Source organism: Urocitellus parryii, chromosome 2, assembly GCF_045843805.1.
Source record: "Urocitellus parryii isolate mUroPar1 chromosome 2, mUroPar1.hap1, whole genome shotgun sequence".
Classification (NCBI taxonomy): domain Eukaryota; kingdom Metazoa; phylum Chordata; class Mammalia; order Rodentia; family Sciuridae; genus Urocitellus; species Urocitellus parryii.
Window position 1 is genome coordinate 36,889,794 of NC_135532.1, and position 19,087 is coordinate 36,908,880.

Below are 19,087 nucleotides of genomic sequence, written 5' to 3' on the forward strand. Positions count from 1 at the left end.
TCTATTTTGACTACAAAAATTGGAATAGTAATTAAAAACTTTCCCAGAAAGAAAATTACTGGCCCAAATGGCTTTGAAACAGTTTCTTCCTCTAACAGCTGCTCCTATAAACCTGACAAATTTGAAACAGTACTAATCATTGTCCTGCTAATCTGTTCTTCATTTTTGCATCTTAGCTTCCAGCAAGTTTTCATGCTAAGAACAAAAGCAGAATGCACCCCAAAGCCCTGGCCCCTGCAGCCAAAAGGATGCCACTGAGATCCAAAGAACCCGAATTACAACATACCTCTGGCCCATAAGACTAACTGAATATACATGTGCAAGTCTCTCCCGACACTCTCCGCATTCCCTCGACTACTTATATTCTTCCCCTATTTAATCGGACCCTCAGTACCATCTTCACAAGTGAATTCTGTTCAACACATAAGGTAAGAAACAAAATGAATCTCACACAACGTCTTCAAAAGATAGGTTATGTAAAGGTATTTCCCCACTCATTTTATAAGGCTGGTTTTACTGATATCAAAATCAAATAAAATCATTACAACCAATACAAACCAATATTTATTAACCATACAAACCAATATTTATTAACAGAAGATATAAAAATCCATAACACAATATTAGTAATAAAAACCCAACTGTTAATGAAAAGAATAGTGCACTATGACCAAATAGGGTCTAGTCTAGGAATGCAAGGTTAGTTTAACATTAAACAATCATTATGGGGCTGGGGTTGTGGCTCAGCGGTAGAGCACTCGCCTAGCACGTGCAAGGCCCTGTGTTCGATCCTTAGCACCACAAAAAAATAAATAAATAAAATAAAGGTATTGTGTCCAACTACAACTAAAAAATAAATTTAAAAAATCATTATAATTCAAATATTAAAAGGTACTCCTTTATTAAAGGAAAACTGCCAGGCAGGGTGGCACATGACTATAATCCCAGCAATTTGGGAGGCTGAGGCGGGATGATCACACGTTCGAGGTTAGCCTCAGCAACTTACAAGGCCTTAAACAACTCAGTGAGAACCTGTCTCAAAATAAAAAATTAAAAGGGCTGAGGATATGGCTCAGTAGTAACCACCCCCTCCCCCATTCAATCCCTAGTACCCAAAAGGGGAAAATTCTGATCATCTCAACAGATATGAAAATTATTTGACAAAAGTCAATAACTATTTATGATACAAACTCTCACAGTAGTAGAAATAGAAAAAAAGCTTCTTTACCCTGATAAAGTGAATCTACAAACTATCACACATATACATAGCTGTTGATAAACTGCTCTAGAAATGTTGATATGAGTACACTGTTATATATGTATGCATGCACACACACACTTTCTGGCTTTGGACACTAAGCAATGTTGTACCAGTAATGGCACAGCTACTGCCACGATGTTGGTTTCTAAACACCATTCTCCAATTAAAGGAATAGGGCTCCTTGGAAAAAAGGCTGATTCAGGCTGTGGATAGGGAAAGTGCAAAAAGAGCCTGGAATTCCCTGCTGCAGAAATAAGAAAGTACTAAAGAACAACAAAAAACATTAAAAAGATGTAGGAGTAAGCTTAAAGGGTCTCCTTCTAGCCATTTTGGAACAATTTGAGCATCAAAATTACGACTACTACCAGTACTACTATTACTATAATTCCCTAGATAAAATTAAAATCTAAAAATTCATATTGATATAAAATCATTAGTGAATAAATAAGTGGAGAAGGGAAGGTTCTTCATTACCAAAGGATGCCAACCAATGCAGAAGACATGCTAGAGTTAGAAAAATCATTGGTAAATCCTAAAAATAGTGAGTCAACATTTGATGTAGAATAGGATAGAGTTTCAGGATATTTACCCCCAAATACTAATTAATTACAAAGATAATCAATAATAATTTACAGTGAATAAGCTTATGCACACCACTCTGAGTGAGGAAGTCAACAAGATTGGTATGGGGCAAACTGTGACTCCTGATAGTTCAGTAAGAAAGACACACACTCCTTCTGTGGGTGTCTCAAGTGTATAGTTTGGATTTAATCAAGAGGAAAGTTAGACAACCCCAAAGTGAGAAATATTATACCAAAAAAAGTGGCTTGTATTCTTAAAAAATGTCAAATAAGACAAAGGAGCAGGTAAGAAATTCTTCCTGTTTAAAGAAAGCTACAGTAAACAACAATAAAAAAAAGACTCCAGTGCTAGACAATTTTACCTCTGATAATCTTTTCAGAAATAGAAACAACCACCATGGAAATTGTCAGAAGATTAAGAATGGAACCATCTAACGAAGTGGCTAAAACACTTCTCGACATCTTTGCATAACAAAACCAGCATCCTTGAGAGACACATGCATACCCATGTTTATCACAGCACAATTCACACTAGCCAAGTATGGAATCAATCTAGGTGTCCGCCAACAGATGACTGGACAAAGAAAATGTGGTGCTTATAACACAAAGGAGAGTTATTTGGTTATAAAGGAACAAAATTATGTCATTTTCAGGAAGAAGGTTGGAACTGGAGAGCATTATATTAAGCAAAATTACATTAAGCCAGACACAGAAAGTCAAGGGTCATGTTTTCTCTCATATATGGAAGCTTGAGATAAAAATGTAAAAAAAGGAGATCTTATGAAAATAGAGTAGATAGAGGCAGGGGCTCAGGGGAAGAGAGGAGAGGAAAGGGGAGTTAGTAGGGAATTAACCTGATCAGATTATATGTATGTACAAATGTCCCATCCACCATTTGTTAGAGTGCAAATTTCTGACAACTTTTTTGGAATATATTTCCATAAGTATATATTTGAAAAACACTTACTTTTGAACCAGTAAACTCACATCTAAAAATCTATTATAAGGAAGCAATAAAATATCTAAACAAATATTTACATACAATCTGATTCTTCAAAACATGAACATATGTAAAGAAATGTAAGGATATTTATTAAATAATCAAATGTTGAATAATTAAAAAGGATATTGTCATTTAAAAATCATGTTTGTGAAAAATACCTAGTAGCCTGGGGAAAATCTCACAAAATTATGTTACAAAAATTGAGGTTACAGGGGCTGGGGTTGTAGCTCAGCGGTAGAGAGCTTGCCTTGCACATGTGAGGACCTGGGTTTGATTCTCAGCACAACATAAAAATAAATAAGTAAAAATAAAAAAGTAGCAATTTACCTGACAGTTTTGTTAGCTGGTTTCTCTCAGGATACTGAAAACCATGTTGTTAAAGCTACTGTGTAGCAAAATTATATAAAATAACAACAACTCAAATATTGTCATAGGTCAGTTAGCAGAGGGCACTGTGATGCTACATGTTAAATTCTGTTCACTTGATTACTTTCTCAAAGACACCAAAGGCCACTGTCATGAAACCACACAATAACTTTCCTGTATTTTGTTCAGAGACACAAATATCAAATCCTAAAAAATGTTCAAGAGAACCTGAACATTGCCATGTTTCTCAAAAAGGTGGTAATCAAGGGTCAGGAAGTACCGAGGCATGGAGGAAGAATGAAAATGGAACACATAAAAAGAAAAGATGCTTTTTGCTTTATTAGGCTTTATTTTTTAGAGTTTTGAAGGTTTCCAATTTTTTTAGAATTTTTTGCACCAAAAAAGGCATCAATACTTTTCATTCCACTCTTGTCAACTTTAGCCAAAGCCTTCTGAGCTGCAGTCATTTTGCTTGTTTTCTGTTTTTGAAAATAAGAGAGAAATATATGTTATGAATATAACATTAGTAAGTCATGCATGCAAATCAGACAATATTGTGTATGTCTCAAGGTTCGTCAAGGGAGGAAAGCTCTGCTATTAACATGCTTCCCAAGAGAATGAATAAAATTCGGATATCTATTCATAATTCAGACACAGAATATGTTAAGATAAGACTGCTGCCTTCTAAGGAGTGGACGGTTACAGCCAATGATCTACTGCAAGGGGAATAATTCTGGAGGGTGCATTAGTGCAATAACACAAACAATAGAACTGACACAGGCAGAGATTGTCAGAGGAAGGAATTACAGCCTTATATTACCACACGATGAATAATTCACATCAACTTACCATCTGATTTTATTCATTTGCTCTATGGGAAACCAAGCACAATCTATTATATTCAAAAGATGACCTGTATTACAAAACATCCACTGGTCTTCAACTAGTACTGAAAAGTACTTCTTCAATAAAGAAATACTCTCCAAAAAGCTGACTCCAAATAACTCTGCCCTTTAAATTTTTCTCTCTTTCGTGGTTACTGTATTGTTCTCCCCTTTCACCTGACCTATGTCCTTTAAAAAGCACTAGAAGATGGTAAATAGCAGCTGATTTTACTGCAATGCATCAAAACTTGTTGAAAAGAAGTATAAATAATGGGAACCAGTAAAGAAAAAAAAATCATCTATCTCCCTGGAACTGTAAGATAAGTTCAAAGGCACAGCATATGATTCCTGTAATCTGGCTCCCCACGTTCTATCACACATCACATAGGAGGCTTAATTCTTGACTGGATAGTGAAAAGTGGCCATCTCATCCAGACAAGTTGTTCTGGGTATTTATGCCTTAATAAGCGACACATAAACTCTAAGGGGACTATCCACTGTTAAAATCTAAATGAAAGTTAAACATAGAAACAATAGGGAAAAGGAAACATACATTCTTCAGAAAAAACTTAAAACAACTAAAAAATCAAATGAAAAGGTTAAAAACATTCTGGAAAATTTATCTGTACCCTGTGTCATAAAAAGTGTTAATAATCTCAATTTAGAATAAGTTCTTACAAATCAACAGAAAACATTATTATTCCAACATGAAAACAGGAAAGGGACACAACTGACCTTTGCAAGAATTGTAAATTAACGATAAACAATTGGGAAAACAAGTCTTTCCAGTTAAAGAAACTTGACAGGCAAATATTTTCAAAATAAAAATAATGCTATCCAGAATGCTAGATAAACAGTCATTGGCAACCATGTTTGGGATTACAGATTTTTGTTACATCTTTAGAAAACAATTTAGCTATATATTTTATGAAAGAGTTCATGTTCTCTAAGCATTTACTCTTAGTTTTAAATTGTGTCTCATAAAATAAACTGATATAGACTGTAAATGTCTATCACTTCATTAAAACAAACAAAACCCCTGAAATTTAAAAGCCAGAAGTAACCCATAAATACAAGACCAGGGGATGGATTACATTATATTCCATATGATGAAGTAAATTAACACTCATGATTGGATATGAAAGGATGATCAAAACTTCAAAGAGTGTTTAATGATATGTGAACATTTTCACAACACAATGATAAATGAAAAGGGCAGAACCAAAAACTATGTAAGCATTATAATGCCAATTTTAAAAGCTACATGTTATTTATAATGCATGTGTCAGATAAAACTTAGTACGAAATGTTACCCAAATAACATTTATGGGTAAATGCTGAATGGTTGAGTTATTAAAAATTTTTGTTATCATAATTTCTGGGAAGATTCTAGGCAGTAAGATTGACCAAAAATTTACCTGTAGAGGCTTCTTCCCAACACCCATCGCTCTATGAACACATGGCTAAGTGTAGGCACATTCTTGCCAAGAATATTGCTCTTCTCTGTTTTGTAAAAAGTTTAAATTGCTTAACATTTTCATTGTCATGCACAATTTTGAATAAATTAAGCTACAGAGATGCAAATTAATAATTTTCCATATTCAAAAACTAATCACAATCAAGTGTTCAATTGTTTCTGATGTCTATACAGGTCACCCATTGCAAATGTATATGTCACTACATCTGGACACGTACCTTTTCAGTCTTGAAATCTTTTGTGTTAAACTTAGTGTAATCTTCTTTGGCTTCTACAGGCTCATCTGATAACTTTAGTTTCTGCAATGTTAGAGCAGTGAAGTGGTGTCAAATGTCACCTTGCCACTTATATGATGCATTAAAAACAAACAAATGTGCAATTTGGACTCACACTGGACAAATGGAGCATGGACCTGGCAGTGGGTTTGCTTTTTACAAACTCCCTACATTTTGACAACTATCTAGTGAACTAAGCCACATACCACTTCCAAGAAGCAGCCATGATGATGGGATTAGGTAGATACAAGACTCAATCTCTCATCCTGTGTAGCAATAGAAGCAAACTCTCACTTTGTGTGTGCCAGGTACAGTGAGAACCTAGGTGGCATAAGACTTCAAGGACAGTCTGGGGCTAAACACAATGCATGGATGTCAAAGACAAGAATTCCTTTAAAATGGATCAGACATCCAATTGTAACTAGGCTTCTGTCTCCTCCTAGGCTGATTAATATCCACTGAGGAATACAGGAGCAATATTATTCTATTATTACCATAGTTGCAAAGCTTTATCTCCTTACTTCCTTTCAATTTAATTATCTTATCCACACAAGAACAACTGTACAACAAGCAGCAGGAGAGGGAAGCGAAATGAATAGCTTTAGAGTCTAGTAGAGGACGTGGGTTGAGATTTCTATTTTTATACAAGTGTTCTTCCCATTAGGTCCAATGCAGCTAAGCTGAACCTTCCCTAAATATTTTCACCTTTCACATGGGTGTTTTGCAGCAATGCGTGTGAAAATTCTGTCAGGAGCTAGACTGTGACCTTAATGACCATTAAAAAAAAAAAAAAGAAGAAGAAGAAGAAGAAGAAGAAGAAGAAGAAAAGAAAGCATGTCATGCTTATGGTAAAAGGTGCAAAGGTGGGCAGACGAGTCATGTTTGACATGGTGGATTGACTGTACAAGACCACTGCATGTCTTCAAGCTCTTTGTGGAGATGCCATGTGGGTACAAGCCAACATGGGTCTCCCCTAGGTAAACAGACTTATCATCAGCTTCATTCTTCACATCCCTGCTTTTCCTAAGCAATGAATTGTATTAGTTAGTTTAGTGCTAACATATGCCACCACATGAACCACGCAGTGGGGTAAAACTAATCGAAATTCTTAAATTCTTTGCTGTAAAGAACAGATGAGCATCCTGAGACTATATCACATACTGTGGGAAAATCTTCTCTTGACCACACAGCAACCTATAGCAAATCAGCTGTCAAAAGCAAGACCATTGATTCTCAGCAGAAAACAGGAACAAAGACCCTGAGGAGACTCAGCAAATGACAGACTTGAGGGACCCAGTGAACAGTGGCTGCTTTTGAGATTGCAGCTGCAGGATGGGGTGGGAGAGCTGAGGGAAACCCGAGGTGCAACCAGTGAGTCAGCAGTCACCAGTTGAAACCCAGAAATACTGGTTCTTGGAATAAGAGGATTGATCAAAGAAACGGTGTGCACCAGGGAGGGGAGCTCCTCTGTCGAGCTGAAGCAAACCCTCATGATTCAAAAAGTGCAGACTCAGGCAAACATGGAGTCTTGGCAGAAAGGAGATTTTGAGTCTGCGAAGGGAGCCAGTATGGGCATGGGGTTGCCCCAGAATTTCAGTGACAACTGGGAAAGGGGCTTCATTGTCCAGATGAACTATGCCAGAGATCACAACTTCTGTGTTTTTTTCTGTCTTCAAAACCCAATGGCCACTGCTTTTCTTTCACTGGGTCAGCGGGCACCTACCTTGAGTCTCAAGCTGGGATCAGGAGGGAGACTGTGGCACTGACCTGCTGACAGCTCTGAGAAGCACAAGGCGGAGCAGCGTTCCCTTTGAAACTGGTGTCTAAGCTGAGTGACAAGAGGCAAACAAACTGGTGGGGTGTGGATTGGGGATGAGATTCAGAATGGAAGAGATGAGATTGGGTCTGGTGAAAAGCTTGCTGCTTACAGCACACCCCAGCACCCCCAAAGTCACCACTGTGAGCTGGACACTTACACACACACACACAATTTTGAGACATTCAGGATGTGTAGTGCCAGATAATCCAGATCAGTTCACACACATACTGTAGCCAAGTCCATCCTTTCCTCTAATACAAAAACCAGGGCTACATGAATTTAGCTCTGAGCAGATCTTGTTTCCTCAATGCTTGCTGGTGGGCAAGGAGAGGCAGAGCCCAGCATACAGGTTTGGCCTCCTTGAGCCAGAGTTGAGAAGGAACCAACTGAATGGCCAATGGGAACTGTGAGAAATTTTAATCTTTTTTATATTTATTTTTACATTCACTTTCTTGGTCAATTTTGTTGTTATACATTATTGGGTTTTTATAGTTCTAACTTTAAATATTTTTATCAATGAATTAGATTTGTTCTCAATCTCTTTTCTTCTTTATCATTTTAATTTTCTTCCTTTCTCTTTTTTCTTTCTTTCTCTCATTTCTTCTTTTCATCCCCATTTTTAATTGTTCTTTTTAGATATACCTGACAATAGAGTGTATTTTCATATATGATATATGCATGGAGTATATCCTAATTAGGATCCCATTCTTGTGGTTGCACATGATGTGGAGAGTCACTGTGGTGTATTCATATATGAAATTGAAAAGTAATGTCTGATTCATTCCATGGTCTTCCTATTCCCTTTGAAACTGGTGGTCTAAGCTTCATAATTAGGGACAAACAGGTTGGGTGTGTATTTGGGATGGGAATCAGAACAAGAGAGATGAGATTGAGTCTGGTAAAAAGTTTGCTTTTCTTCATTAACCTTTGTCTAATCCACTGAACTTGAAGTCCCTCCCCCCACCCCCATTGTGAGTTAGCATCCATATATCAAAGAGAACATTCAACATTTGTTTTTTGGGGACTTGCTATTCACTTAGCATGATAGTCTCTAGATCCATCCATTTACTGGTAAGTCATTTTTTTTTTTGTAATTGAGTAATATTCCATTATATAGGGTATTCCACATTTTCTTTATCCAATCATCTGTTAAAGGGCACCTAGGTTAGTTCTATAGCTTAGCTATTATGAATTGGGCTGCTATAAACGTTGATGTGGATATGTCACTGAAGTATGCTGATTTTAAATTCTTTGGATCTATACCAAGGAGTGATATAACTGGGTCAAATAGGTGGTTCCATTCCCAGTTTTTTGAGGAATCTCCATACTGCTTTCTTCCCATAATAGTTGTACCAATTTCCAGTCCCACCAGCAATGTATGAGTATACTCTTTCCCCCACATCCTCACCAACATTTATTGCTGTTTGTATTCTTGACTAATGCCATTCTGTCTGGAGTGAGATGAAATCTCAGTATGGTTTTATTTTACATTTTTCTACTTGCTAGAGATGTTGAAATTTTTTTTCATAAATTGTTGTCCATTAGTATTTCTTCGGTAAAGTACCTCTTCAGTTTATTTGTCCATTAATTGATTGGGTTATTTGTGGGGGTTTTTTGGTGGTAAGTTTTAGAATTCTTAATATATAGATATTAATGTTCTGAGGGATAGGTGGCAAAGATTTTCTCCCATTCTATAGGTTCTCTCTGCACACTCTTGTTTCCTTTGCTGTGAATAAGTTTTCTAGTTTGATACCATCCCATTTACTGATTCTTTACTTCTTGAGCTTTAGGAGTCTTGTTGAGGAAGTCAGTTCCTATGTCAACATAACAGAATATTGGACCTACATTTTCTTCTAGTAGGTTCAGGGTCTCTGATCTAATGCTTATGTCCTTGATCCACTTTGAGTTTTGTACAGGATGAGAGAGGTTAAATTTCATTCTGTTTCATGGATTTCCACTTTTTCCAGCACCATTTGTTAAAGAGGCTATCTTTTTTCCAATGTATGTTTATGGTGCCTTTGTCTAATATGATACCTGAATATATATATATATATATATATATATATATAGATATATATATATATAGATATATAGATAGATATAGATATAGATATAGGTTTGTCTCTGCCTTCTATTCTGTTCCACTGATCTTCCTGTATTTTTTTTTTTTTTTGTGCGAAATCATGCTGTTTTGGCTACTATAGCTCTGTACTATAATTTAAGATCTGGTATTGTGATGTCTTCTGTTTCACTTTTCTTGCTAAGGATTGCTTTCACTATTCTGGGCCTCTTATCTTTCTAAATGAATTTCATGACTGCCTTTTTTATTTCTATTAAGAACATCATTGGAATTTTATAGGAATTGCATAAAATCTATATAGCACTTTTGGTAGTATGGCCATTTTGACAATATTTATTCTAACCACGAATATGGGAGATCTTTCCATCTTCTAAGGTCTTAATTTCTTTCTTTACTTTTAATAGTGGTCTTTCACCTCTTTTGCTAGATAGATTCCCAAATATTTTATTTTCTGAAGCTATTGTGAATGGGATAGTTTTCCTAAATTCTCTTTTGGTTGATTCATCATTGGTATAGGAATGCAATTGACTTACAGGTGTTAATCTTATATTCTGCTACATTTGTTTATGAGTTCTAGAAGTTTTGGGGTAGAGTTTTTTGGGTCTTCTAAATATAGGATCATGTTGTGGGCAAACAGGGATAGTTTGAGCTCTCCTTTTCCTATTTGTATTTCTTTAATTTCTTTCTTTTGTCTAATTTTTCTGGCTTGAGTTTCAAGGACTATGTTGAATAGAAGTGGTGAAAGAGGGCATCCCTGTCTTGTTCTAGTTTTTAGAAGGAATGCTTTAAACTTTTTTCCATTTAGAAATATGTTAGCCTTGGGTTTAATGTATATACCTTTTACAATGTTGAAATATATTCCTACTATACCTAGATTTTCTAGTGTTTTGAACATAAATTGATGTTGTATTTGTTAAATGCTTTTCTATTGAGATAATTGTGTGATCCTTGTCTGTGAATCTATTGATGTGGTGAATTATGTTTATTGATTTCTGTTTGTTGAATCAAACTTGCATCCTTGGGATGAAACCCATTTGATCATGATATACCTTTTAAATATGTTTTTGTATGTGCTTTATTAGTATTTTATAAGAATTTTTGCATCCATATTCATCAGGGAATTTGTCTGAAGCTTTCTTTCTTTGATGTGTCTTTGTCTAGTTTTGGTATCAGGGTGATACTAGTTTTACAGAATGAGTTTGGGAGGGTTCCTACCTTTTCTCTTTCATGGAATAATTTGAGGAGGCTTGGTGTTAGTTCTTTAAAAAGTTAGGTCTGGTAGGACTAAGCTGAAAATTTGCCTGGTCTTGTTTTTTTTAAATATATATATATATTTTAGTTGTAGTTGGATACAACACCTTCATTTTACTTGTTATTTTTGTATGTGGTGCTGAGGATTGAACCCAGGGTCTTGCACATGTGAAGTGAGCGCTCTACCGCTGAGCCACAACCCCAGCCCTGGTCCTGGGTTTTTCTTTGTTAGTAGGCTATTGATAATGTCTTCAATTTCATTGTTTGAAATTGATCTACTTACATTTTCTGTGTATTCCTGATTCAATTTGGGTAGGTCATATGTCTCCAGAAATCTATTAATGACTTCAAAATTTTCTATTTTATTGGAGTATAAATGTTCAAAATAGTTTGATTATTGTATGTATTTCAGTAGTGCCCATGGTGATATTTCCTTTTCCATTGTGGATTATAGTAATTTGAATTTTTCCTCCTCTTTTTCTTAGTTAGCCTGGCTAAGAGTTATCAATTTTATTTATTTTTTGAAAGAACCAAGTTTTTATTTTGTTGATTTTTTTGTATTGTTTTCTTCTTCTTCTTTTCAATTTCATTGATTTCAGCTCTGATTTTAATTATGTTCCATCCTCTTTTGCTATTGATGTTGATTTGTTCTTCTTTTTCTAGAGCTTTGAGATATAATGTTAGGTTATTTGTTTGGTGACTTTCTATTCTTTTAATGAATGAACTCAATGCAATGAACTTTCCTCTTAGAACCTCGTTCATAATGTTCCAGAGATTTTGCTATGTTGTGTCACTATTCTCATTTACCTCTAAGTATTTTTTTTATATTTTACCTCTGATTTCTTATGGTCATTCAACAGCAAATTATTTAGTCTCCATGTGTTAGAGTAGCTTCTATTTTTTACTTTATTGTTTTCTAATTTCATTCCATTTTGACTGATAGAATGCAAGGTATTATCTCTATTTTTTTTATTTGCAAAGAGTTGCTTTGTGGCCTGATATAGTCTATTTTAGAGAAGGATCTGTGTGCTGCTGAAAGTGTATTCAGGCATTGATGGATAAAATATTCTGTATGTGCCTGAAAAGTCTAAATTATTAACTGTATCTTTTAGTTCTATAGTTTCTTTATTTGGAGGATCTATCCAGTGGTGAGATAGAGTGTTAAAGTTACCAAGTATTATTGTCTATTTATTCTTGAAATTGAGAAGGGTTTGTTGATGTGTACAGATGTTGCATTGTTTGGGGCATAAATATTTACAATTATTATATCTTGTTGGTGTATAATTCCATTAAGCAGTAAAAAATAAACTTCTTTGTCCCTTCTTATTTACTTTGGCTTGAAGTCCACTTTATCTGACGACAGAAACCCCTGCTTGTTTACAATATCTATGTGAATGTTATTTTCCCATCCTGCACTTTCAGTCTGTAGATATTTTTGAGTCTTGGTGACAGCATATTGTTGGGCCTTGTTTTTAATCCAATCTACCAGTCTATGTCTTTTGATTGATGAGTTTAGACTATTTATAGTCAATGTTATTATTGAAAAATGATTTATTCCCTGTCATTTTGATTTCTGGTTCTTAACTTGAATTAGTTTATCCTTTGATTGACTATTCTTCTAGTAGTTCCTCCCTTTGCTGCTTTTCAACTGTATTTTTCATTAAATATTTTTATTATATTTTCTAGTGCAGGCTTTCTAGTTGCAAATTTTTTAAACTATTGTTTTATCATGGAAGGTTGCTATTTTATCATCAATTCTGAAGCTAAATTTGCTGGATAGAGTATTCTTGGTTGACATTAATTTCTTTCAGAGCTTAGTATATATTCTTCCAAGACTTCCTAGCTTCTAGGTTCTGGGTTGAGAAATCAGCTAAGAAATGGACTCATTTACCTCTTAATGTAACCTGTTTCTTTTTTTCTTTTAGCCTTTAATATTCTGCCTTTATTCTGTATATTAGGCATTTTCATAATAATGTGCCTTGGTATGGGTCTGGTGTAATTTTGTGTATTTTGGGCTCTGTAAGCCTCCTTTATTGATTTTTCCATTTCATTCTTAAGTCTTGGGAAACATTCAGATATTATTTTATTGAAAAGATTGTGCATTCCTTTGGTCTGCATCTCTGAGCCTTCATCTATCCTGATAAATCTTATATTTGGTCTTTTCATGTTATCCCATATTTCTTGGAAGTTCTGTTCATGGTCTTTTAATATCTTTTCTCCATGGTCATTTATTTTCAAGATTATATATTTTGTCTTCATTGCCTGAAATTCTATCTTCCAAATGGTCTAGTCTGTTGGTGATGCTTTCCACTGAATTTTTTATTTGGTTTATTGATTTTTTTCATTTTGAGGATTTCTACTTGATTTCCCCCCCCCCCCCAGAATTTCTCTTTATTGATCTTTCACTTCCTATATTTTCTGATTTCGCTCCTTATATCATCCTTTCTAAACTCCTTCTCTGATATTTCTTCCACTGTGGTGTCAATGGACTCTGTTATTGAATTATTTGTTTGTATGAGGTGATTTGGTCCCTTGCTTTTTTTCATATTGTTTGTGTGTCTACTCATCTAAAAGTATGGATCCGAGGCAGTAGAGTTTCTACCCTGTGGATTTATAGTGTCCCTGGAGGTTTCTAGAACCTCATAGTTTAGGGGGAAGCAAATAATAACAATAACCAAAGCCAAAAATATACAGTATTAAACCAAATAGTTCCTACTATGACATCTACAATGTTAACTGTAACAATAAACAGAAATGATGTGATCAGTTATTGCCCACATGAAAACAGTAAGTTTGTGAAAGGATTTACAATTTTGAGTGGTGAGTGGGGAGAGAACAGAAGAGATGTAGAATGTCGTGATTCTGAAAGAGGAGGTGAGAAAATAGAATTTAAAAATTAAAGGAAGAGTGAAAGAGAGAACCAGAGAGGTTGGCTGTTAGCAGAAGAAAAGAGAAATAGAATTACGGGAAATAGATAAGTGAGAGAAAAAATATCTAAAATAAAAAACATAATAAATAAACATAGAAAAATACAAAACAAAACTGAAATATACTAATTAAAAATCCTAGCCCTCAAAAGATGGAGCCATGAAAAATAACCATCTTCAAAAAATGCTAGAAATGAGAAAAAAGAGACAAATACGCATAAGTGTCCTTGAACTATTCAGCTCACAATTAAACAGGGGGAAAAAAGTACTGATGAAAAGTTAAAGAGACAAAGAATTTAAAAAGCTGATCATTATACAAATGATCAGAGAATTAAAAGAAGAACTAAGGAATGAGCTAAGGAAGTAAATATAGGAAAGAAAAATGCATTTCAATAGATACTCTGAAAAAGAATTGAACAAACCTTGCAAATAAAACTCAATAAATAAATCAAAAAAGAAAAAAAAACATATCAATAGTGAGTCTTACCAAAAGACTAAGCAGAAGAAAGACTATGAGGGCTCAAAGACGAGGCAGATGAATTAGAACACTCAAACAGTAATAAAGAAAAAAGAAAAACTACGGGTAGAATATATGAGAATTTTGGTGTTAAAAGGCGTAACTTAAAGACTCATAGGTCTTAAAGAAAGTAGAGACAGACAAATGGTATAGAAAACTTATACAGTGAAATAACAGCAGAAAATTGTCCTAATTTTGGGTATGAGATGGACACACAGATACTGAAAGCATTTACAACTCCATATAGGAACAGAAAAGGACCCCTCTACAACATAGTTATAATGTAAAAAAAATTTCAGATCAAAGAATCAATCTCAAAAGTTGCAAAAGAGGGCTGGGGTTGCAGCTAAGTGGTAGAGTGCCTGGCTACCAAGTGTGAGGAACTAGGTTTGATCTTCAGCACCACATAGAAATAAATAAATAAGAGTATTGTGTCTATGTACAATTAAAAAAAAAAAAAAGAGCTACAAGACAGAAGCACCAAGTCATTTATAAAGTCAAACCCATGAGAAAACAGATTCCTCAGAAGAAACTCTAAGGTTGAGAAGGATATGAAATTATATATTTCAAGTCCTAAAAGACAATAACTGCCAACCTGGACTACTATATCCAGGAAAGCTACTGTTCAGAATTGAAGGAGACATAAAAACCTTCCAATATAAGCATAAACTAAAGGAATCTATGATCAAGCCAGCACTGCAGAAACAGCTTACAGGAATACTACACATAGAAGATAAAGATAAAAATAACCAAGAGAGCTTGGGAAAGAATATATTTCACTAGCAGAATAGATAAACAAATGAGAATTAAGAATGATTCAAATATTAGAAATAAAGCAAATGACAGGAAGTTACACATACTTCTCCATAATAATACTGAAGGTAAATGGTCTTGATTCTGATTAAAAGACAGATTGGCTGGGCTGGGAATATGGCTCAAGCGGTAGCGCGCCCGTCTGGCATGAGTGTGGCCCGGGTTCAATCCTCAGCACTACATACAAACAAAGATGTTGTGTCCGCCAAGAACTAAAAAATAAATATTAAAATTCTCTCTCTCTCTCTCTCTCTCTCTCTCTCTCTCTCTCTCTCTCTCTCTCTCTCTCCCCCCCCCTCACTCTCTCTTAAATAAAAATCTTAAAAAAAAAAAAAGACAGATTGGCAGATTGGGTTAAACTCAAATATAAGTTATCTCCAAGAAACACACCTCACAGACAAAATCCTTCACAGACTGAAAGTGAAAGGCTGAAATATGAGATTCCATGCAAGTAGAATTCAAAAGCAAAAAAGTAGCTATTCTCTCTCATATCAGACAAAGCAGGCTTCACGCTGAATATTGAGAAAAGGAAAGAAAGTCATTACACATTGGTAAGGGAACAATTGTAACAAGAAGATATAAGGATCATAAATATTTAAGCCTTAGATGTTTGTGCATCCTATTTCATAAAACAAACATCAAATATACCATTCTTACTAATAGGTCATTCAGACAGGGGGATAAAGGAGTAAAAACACAATAGATTTAAACTATTCTATAAATGAAATGGACTTAACAGACACCTACTGAATATTCCATCCAATGACAATGAATATACTTTCTTTTCATTCACTCAGAACTTTCTCCAAAATTGATAAAATATATATATTAAGCCATTAAGCGATCTGAGCAAATACAAAAGGAATGAAGTAATCCCCTGTATCTTTTCAAATCATAATAGGATGCAATTATAAATTAATAGCCAGAAAAGTTACAGAACTACATAAATACACAGAGAATGAATAATGCACTTTTGTTGTTATTTCTTGTTTTTTGGCTTTTTGGTACCAAGGATTGAACCCAGGGGTGCTTAACCACTGAGCTATACCCATTTTTACAACATTTTTTATTTTGAGACAAGATCTTGCTAAATTGTTGAAGGCCTTGCTAAGTTGCTAGGCTAGCTTTGAACTTGTAATCCTCCTGTCTCAGCCTCTTAAATCACTGGGATTACAGGTGTGTGACACCATACTCAGCTGAACAATGCACTTTTGGATGATGAGTGAGTCATTGAAGAAATCAGGAGAGAAATTTTAAAAAATTTTAGAAGCAAATAAAAACACAACACACCAGAATCTATGGGATACACTAAAGGCAGATCTAAGAGAGAAATTTATAGTTATGAGTGCCTACATTGAGAGAGAGAGAGAGAGAGAGAGAGAGAGAGAGAGAGAGAGATCTTAAATAACCTAATGATGCATCTCAAGGTCTTAGAAAACAAGAATAAACTAGTAGAAGAAAAGAAATAACAAAGATCTAAGCTGAAATTAATGAAATAGAGATTAAAAGAACAATACAAATAATCAACAAAACATGGTTGATTCTTTGAAAGGAGAAACAAGACTGATAAGCCGTTAGCCAAACTAACTAAAAGAAAGAGCAAAGAGACAAATTAACAAAATTAGAGACAAAAATGGGAATATTACAATAGACACAATTGAAATCCAGAGGATCGTCAGGGACTATTTTGAAAACTTATGTTCCAATAAAATAGAAACTCTAGAAGAAATGAATAAATTTTGAGAAACACAACCTACAAGAGTTGACTCAAAAGGATATGTAAAATAACAAGCAATGAGTTTGAAGCAGTAATAAAATATCTCCCAACAAGAAAAAGCCCAGGATGAGATGAATTCACAGCTGAATTTTTACCAGATCTTTAAAGAACTAACATCAATGCTCCTCAAATTATTTCATGGAATAGAAAGGGAGGAAATGCTTTAAAACCCATTCCCTGAGGCTATTCTCACCCAGATATCAAAACCAGATCAGGACACATTAAAGAAAGAAAATTACAGATCAATATCTTTGATGAACATAGACACAAAAATACTTATTTTATTATACAAGCAAACTGAATTCATTTTATTATATGAGCCAACTGAATTCATTTTATTATACGAGCAAATTGAATTCAATAATCCATCAAAAAGACGATCCATCATGATCAAGTTGGATGCAAATCTGTTATAACTTATGCAAATCAATAAACATCACCAATAACCATATAAATAGAACCAACCAAGGACAAAAATCACACGATCATCTTGATGATGCAGAATAAGCCTTCCACAAAATTCAATACTCCTTCATAACAAAAACCCTGAAAAAACTAGTGGTAGAAGGAACTTAGCTCAACATCATAAAGGCTACATGTAACAAACCTAAAGTCAATATCATTCTGAATGGGGAAAAACCATAAAAAACTTTTTTTTTTTTTTTTTTTGTAGAATGCACTTCCTCTGAAGTCAGGAACAAGACATTGATGTACACTCTCACCACTCCTATTCAATATAGAACTTGAAATTTTAGCCATAGAAATTAGGCAAGAAATTGAACTAAAAGGGATACAAATAAGAAAGAAGTCAGATTATCCCTATTTGCAGATGATATGATCCAATACTAAGAAGTCCCTAAAGGTTCAAGAAGACTTCTTTAGCTAATGAACAAATTCAGCAAAGAATCAGTATAAAACAAATCAACATTAAAAAATCAATAGCTTTTCTATATACCAATAATGAATCTGTTGAGAAAAAAAATCAGAAAAATAATTCCATTCACAAGAGCTTAACACACATACACACACACACACACACACACACACACACACAAACCACCACCACCACCACCAACAACAATAAAACCCCCAAACACTTAGGCATAAATTTAACAAGGTGAAAGACCTCTACAATAAAAATCATAGAACAATGAAAATAGAAAACACTATTAGATGGAAAGACCTCTCATGTTCCCCATATTCATGGATAGGTAAAATTAGTAACATTAAAATGTCCTTATTCAAAAGTAATCTACATACTCAATGCACTTCTCATAAAAATACCAGCAATATTCTTCACAGACCTTGACAAACCATTTTTAATATTCACACGGAAAAGCAAAAGATCCATAATAGCCAATGCAATCATGAAGATTTCGGGAGGTATCACATTATCAGATTTCAAATAGCTTTGAAATGGTGGTTGAAAAATTGGTTGTGTTGGAGCTGTGGCTGTGGCTCAGCGGCCCTGAGTTCAATCCTCAGCACTACATAAAAACAAAATAAAATAAAGGTATTGTGTCCAACTACTATTAAAAAATAAACATTAAAAAAATGGTTGTTTTTTCTCTCATATGAGAAGATAGTGGGGGTAGTTACTATACTACAGAGACATAGTAACTAAAACAACAGTACCAGCATAAAACAGGCACATAGGCAAATGGGTCAGAATAGAAGATACAGAAACAAACCCACATACATGAAGATACAGAAACAAACCCACATACATGGCTACAGTCATTTGATCCTTGACAAAGTTTCCAAAAACATACTTTTAAGAACAGAGAGCTTCTTTCAACAGAAAGTGCTAGAAAAACTGGATATCCATATGCAGAAGAATGAAACTAGATCCCTCTCTCTTGCTCTGTATAAATGTTAACTCAAAATGAACCAAAGACCTAAGTATAAGAGTAGGAACTGTGCAACCATTACAAGAAAACAGGAGAAACACTTCAACATATAGGCACAGGCAATAACTCCCTCAATAGGACTCCTATATCTCAGGAAGTAATAGCAAGAATCAATAAATGGGAAGGCATCATCTACAGCAAAGAAA

General features: G+C 34.6%; 1 protein-coding gene across 3 annotated transcripts in view; it reads right to left on the reverse strand.

The window, feature by feature from the left end:
• Positions 1 to 3,558: 3,558 nt before the first annotated feature.
• The window catches only part of Rnaseh2b (ribonuclease H2 subunit B), a 67,248-nt gene continuing 51,719 nt past the window's right edge, over positions 3,559 to 19,087 (reverse strand). For 2 of the 3 annotated variants that reach the window (XM_077792463.1, XM_077792458.1), the window contains 2 exons: positions 5,791 to 5,871; positions 3,559 to 3,690 (listed from right to left, as the gene is read on the reverse strand). In XM_077792463.1, the coding sequence (XP_077648589.1) occupies positions 3,559 to 3,690; positions 5,791 to 5,871 (213 nt within the window). Of the gene's footprint in view, positions 3,691 to 4,060; positions 4,125 to 5,790; positions 5,872 to 19,087 lie in introns of all 3 variants that reach the window. The other variant, XM_026393700.2, reaches the window with a different exon arrangement.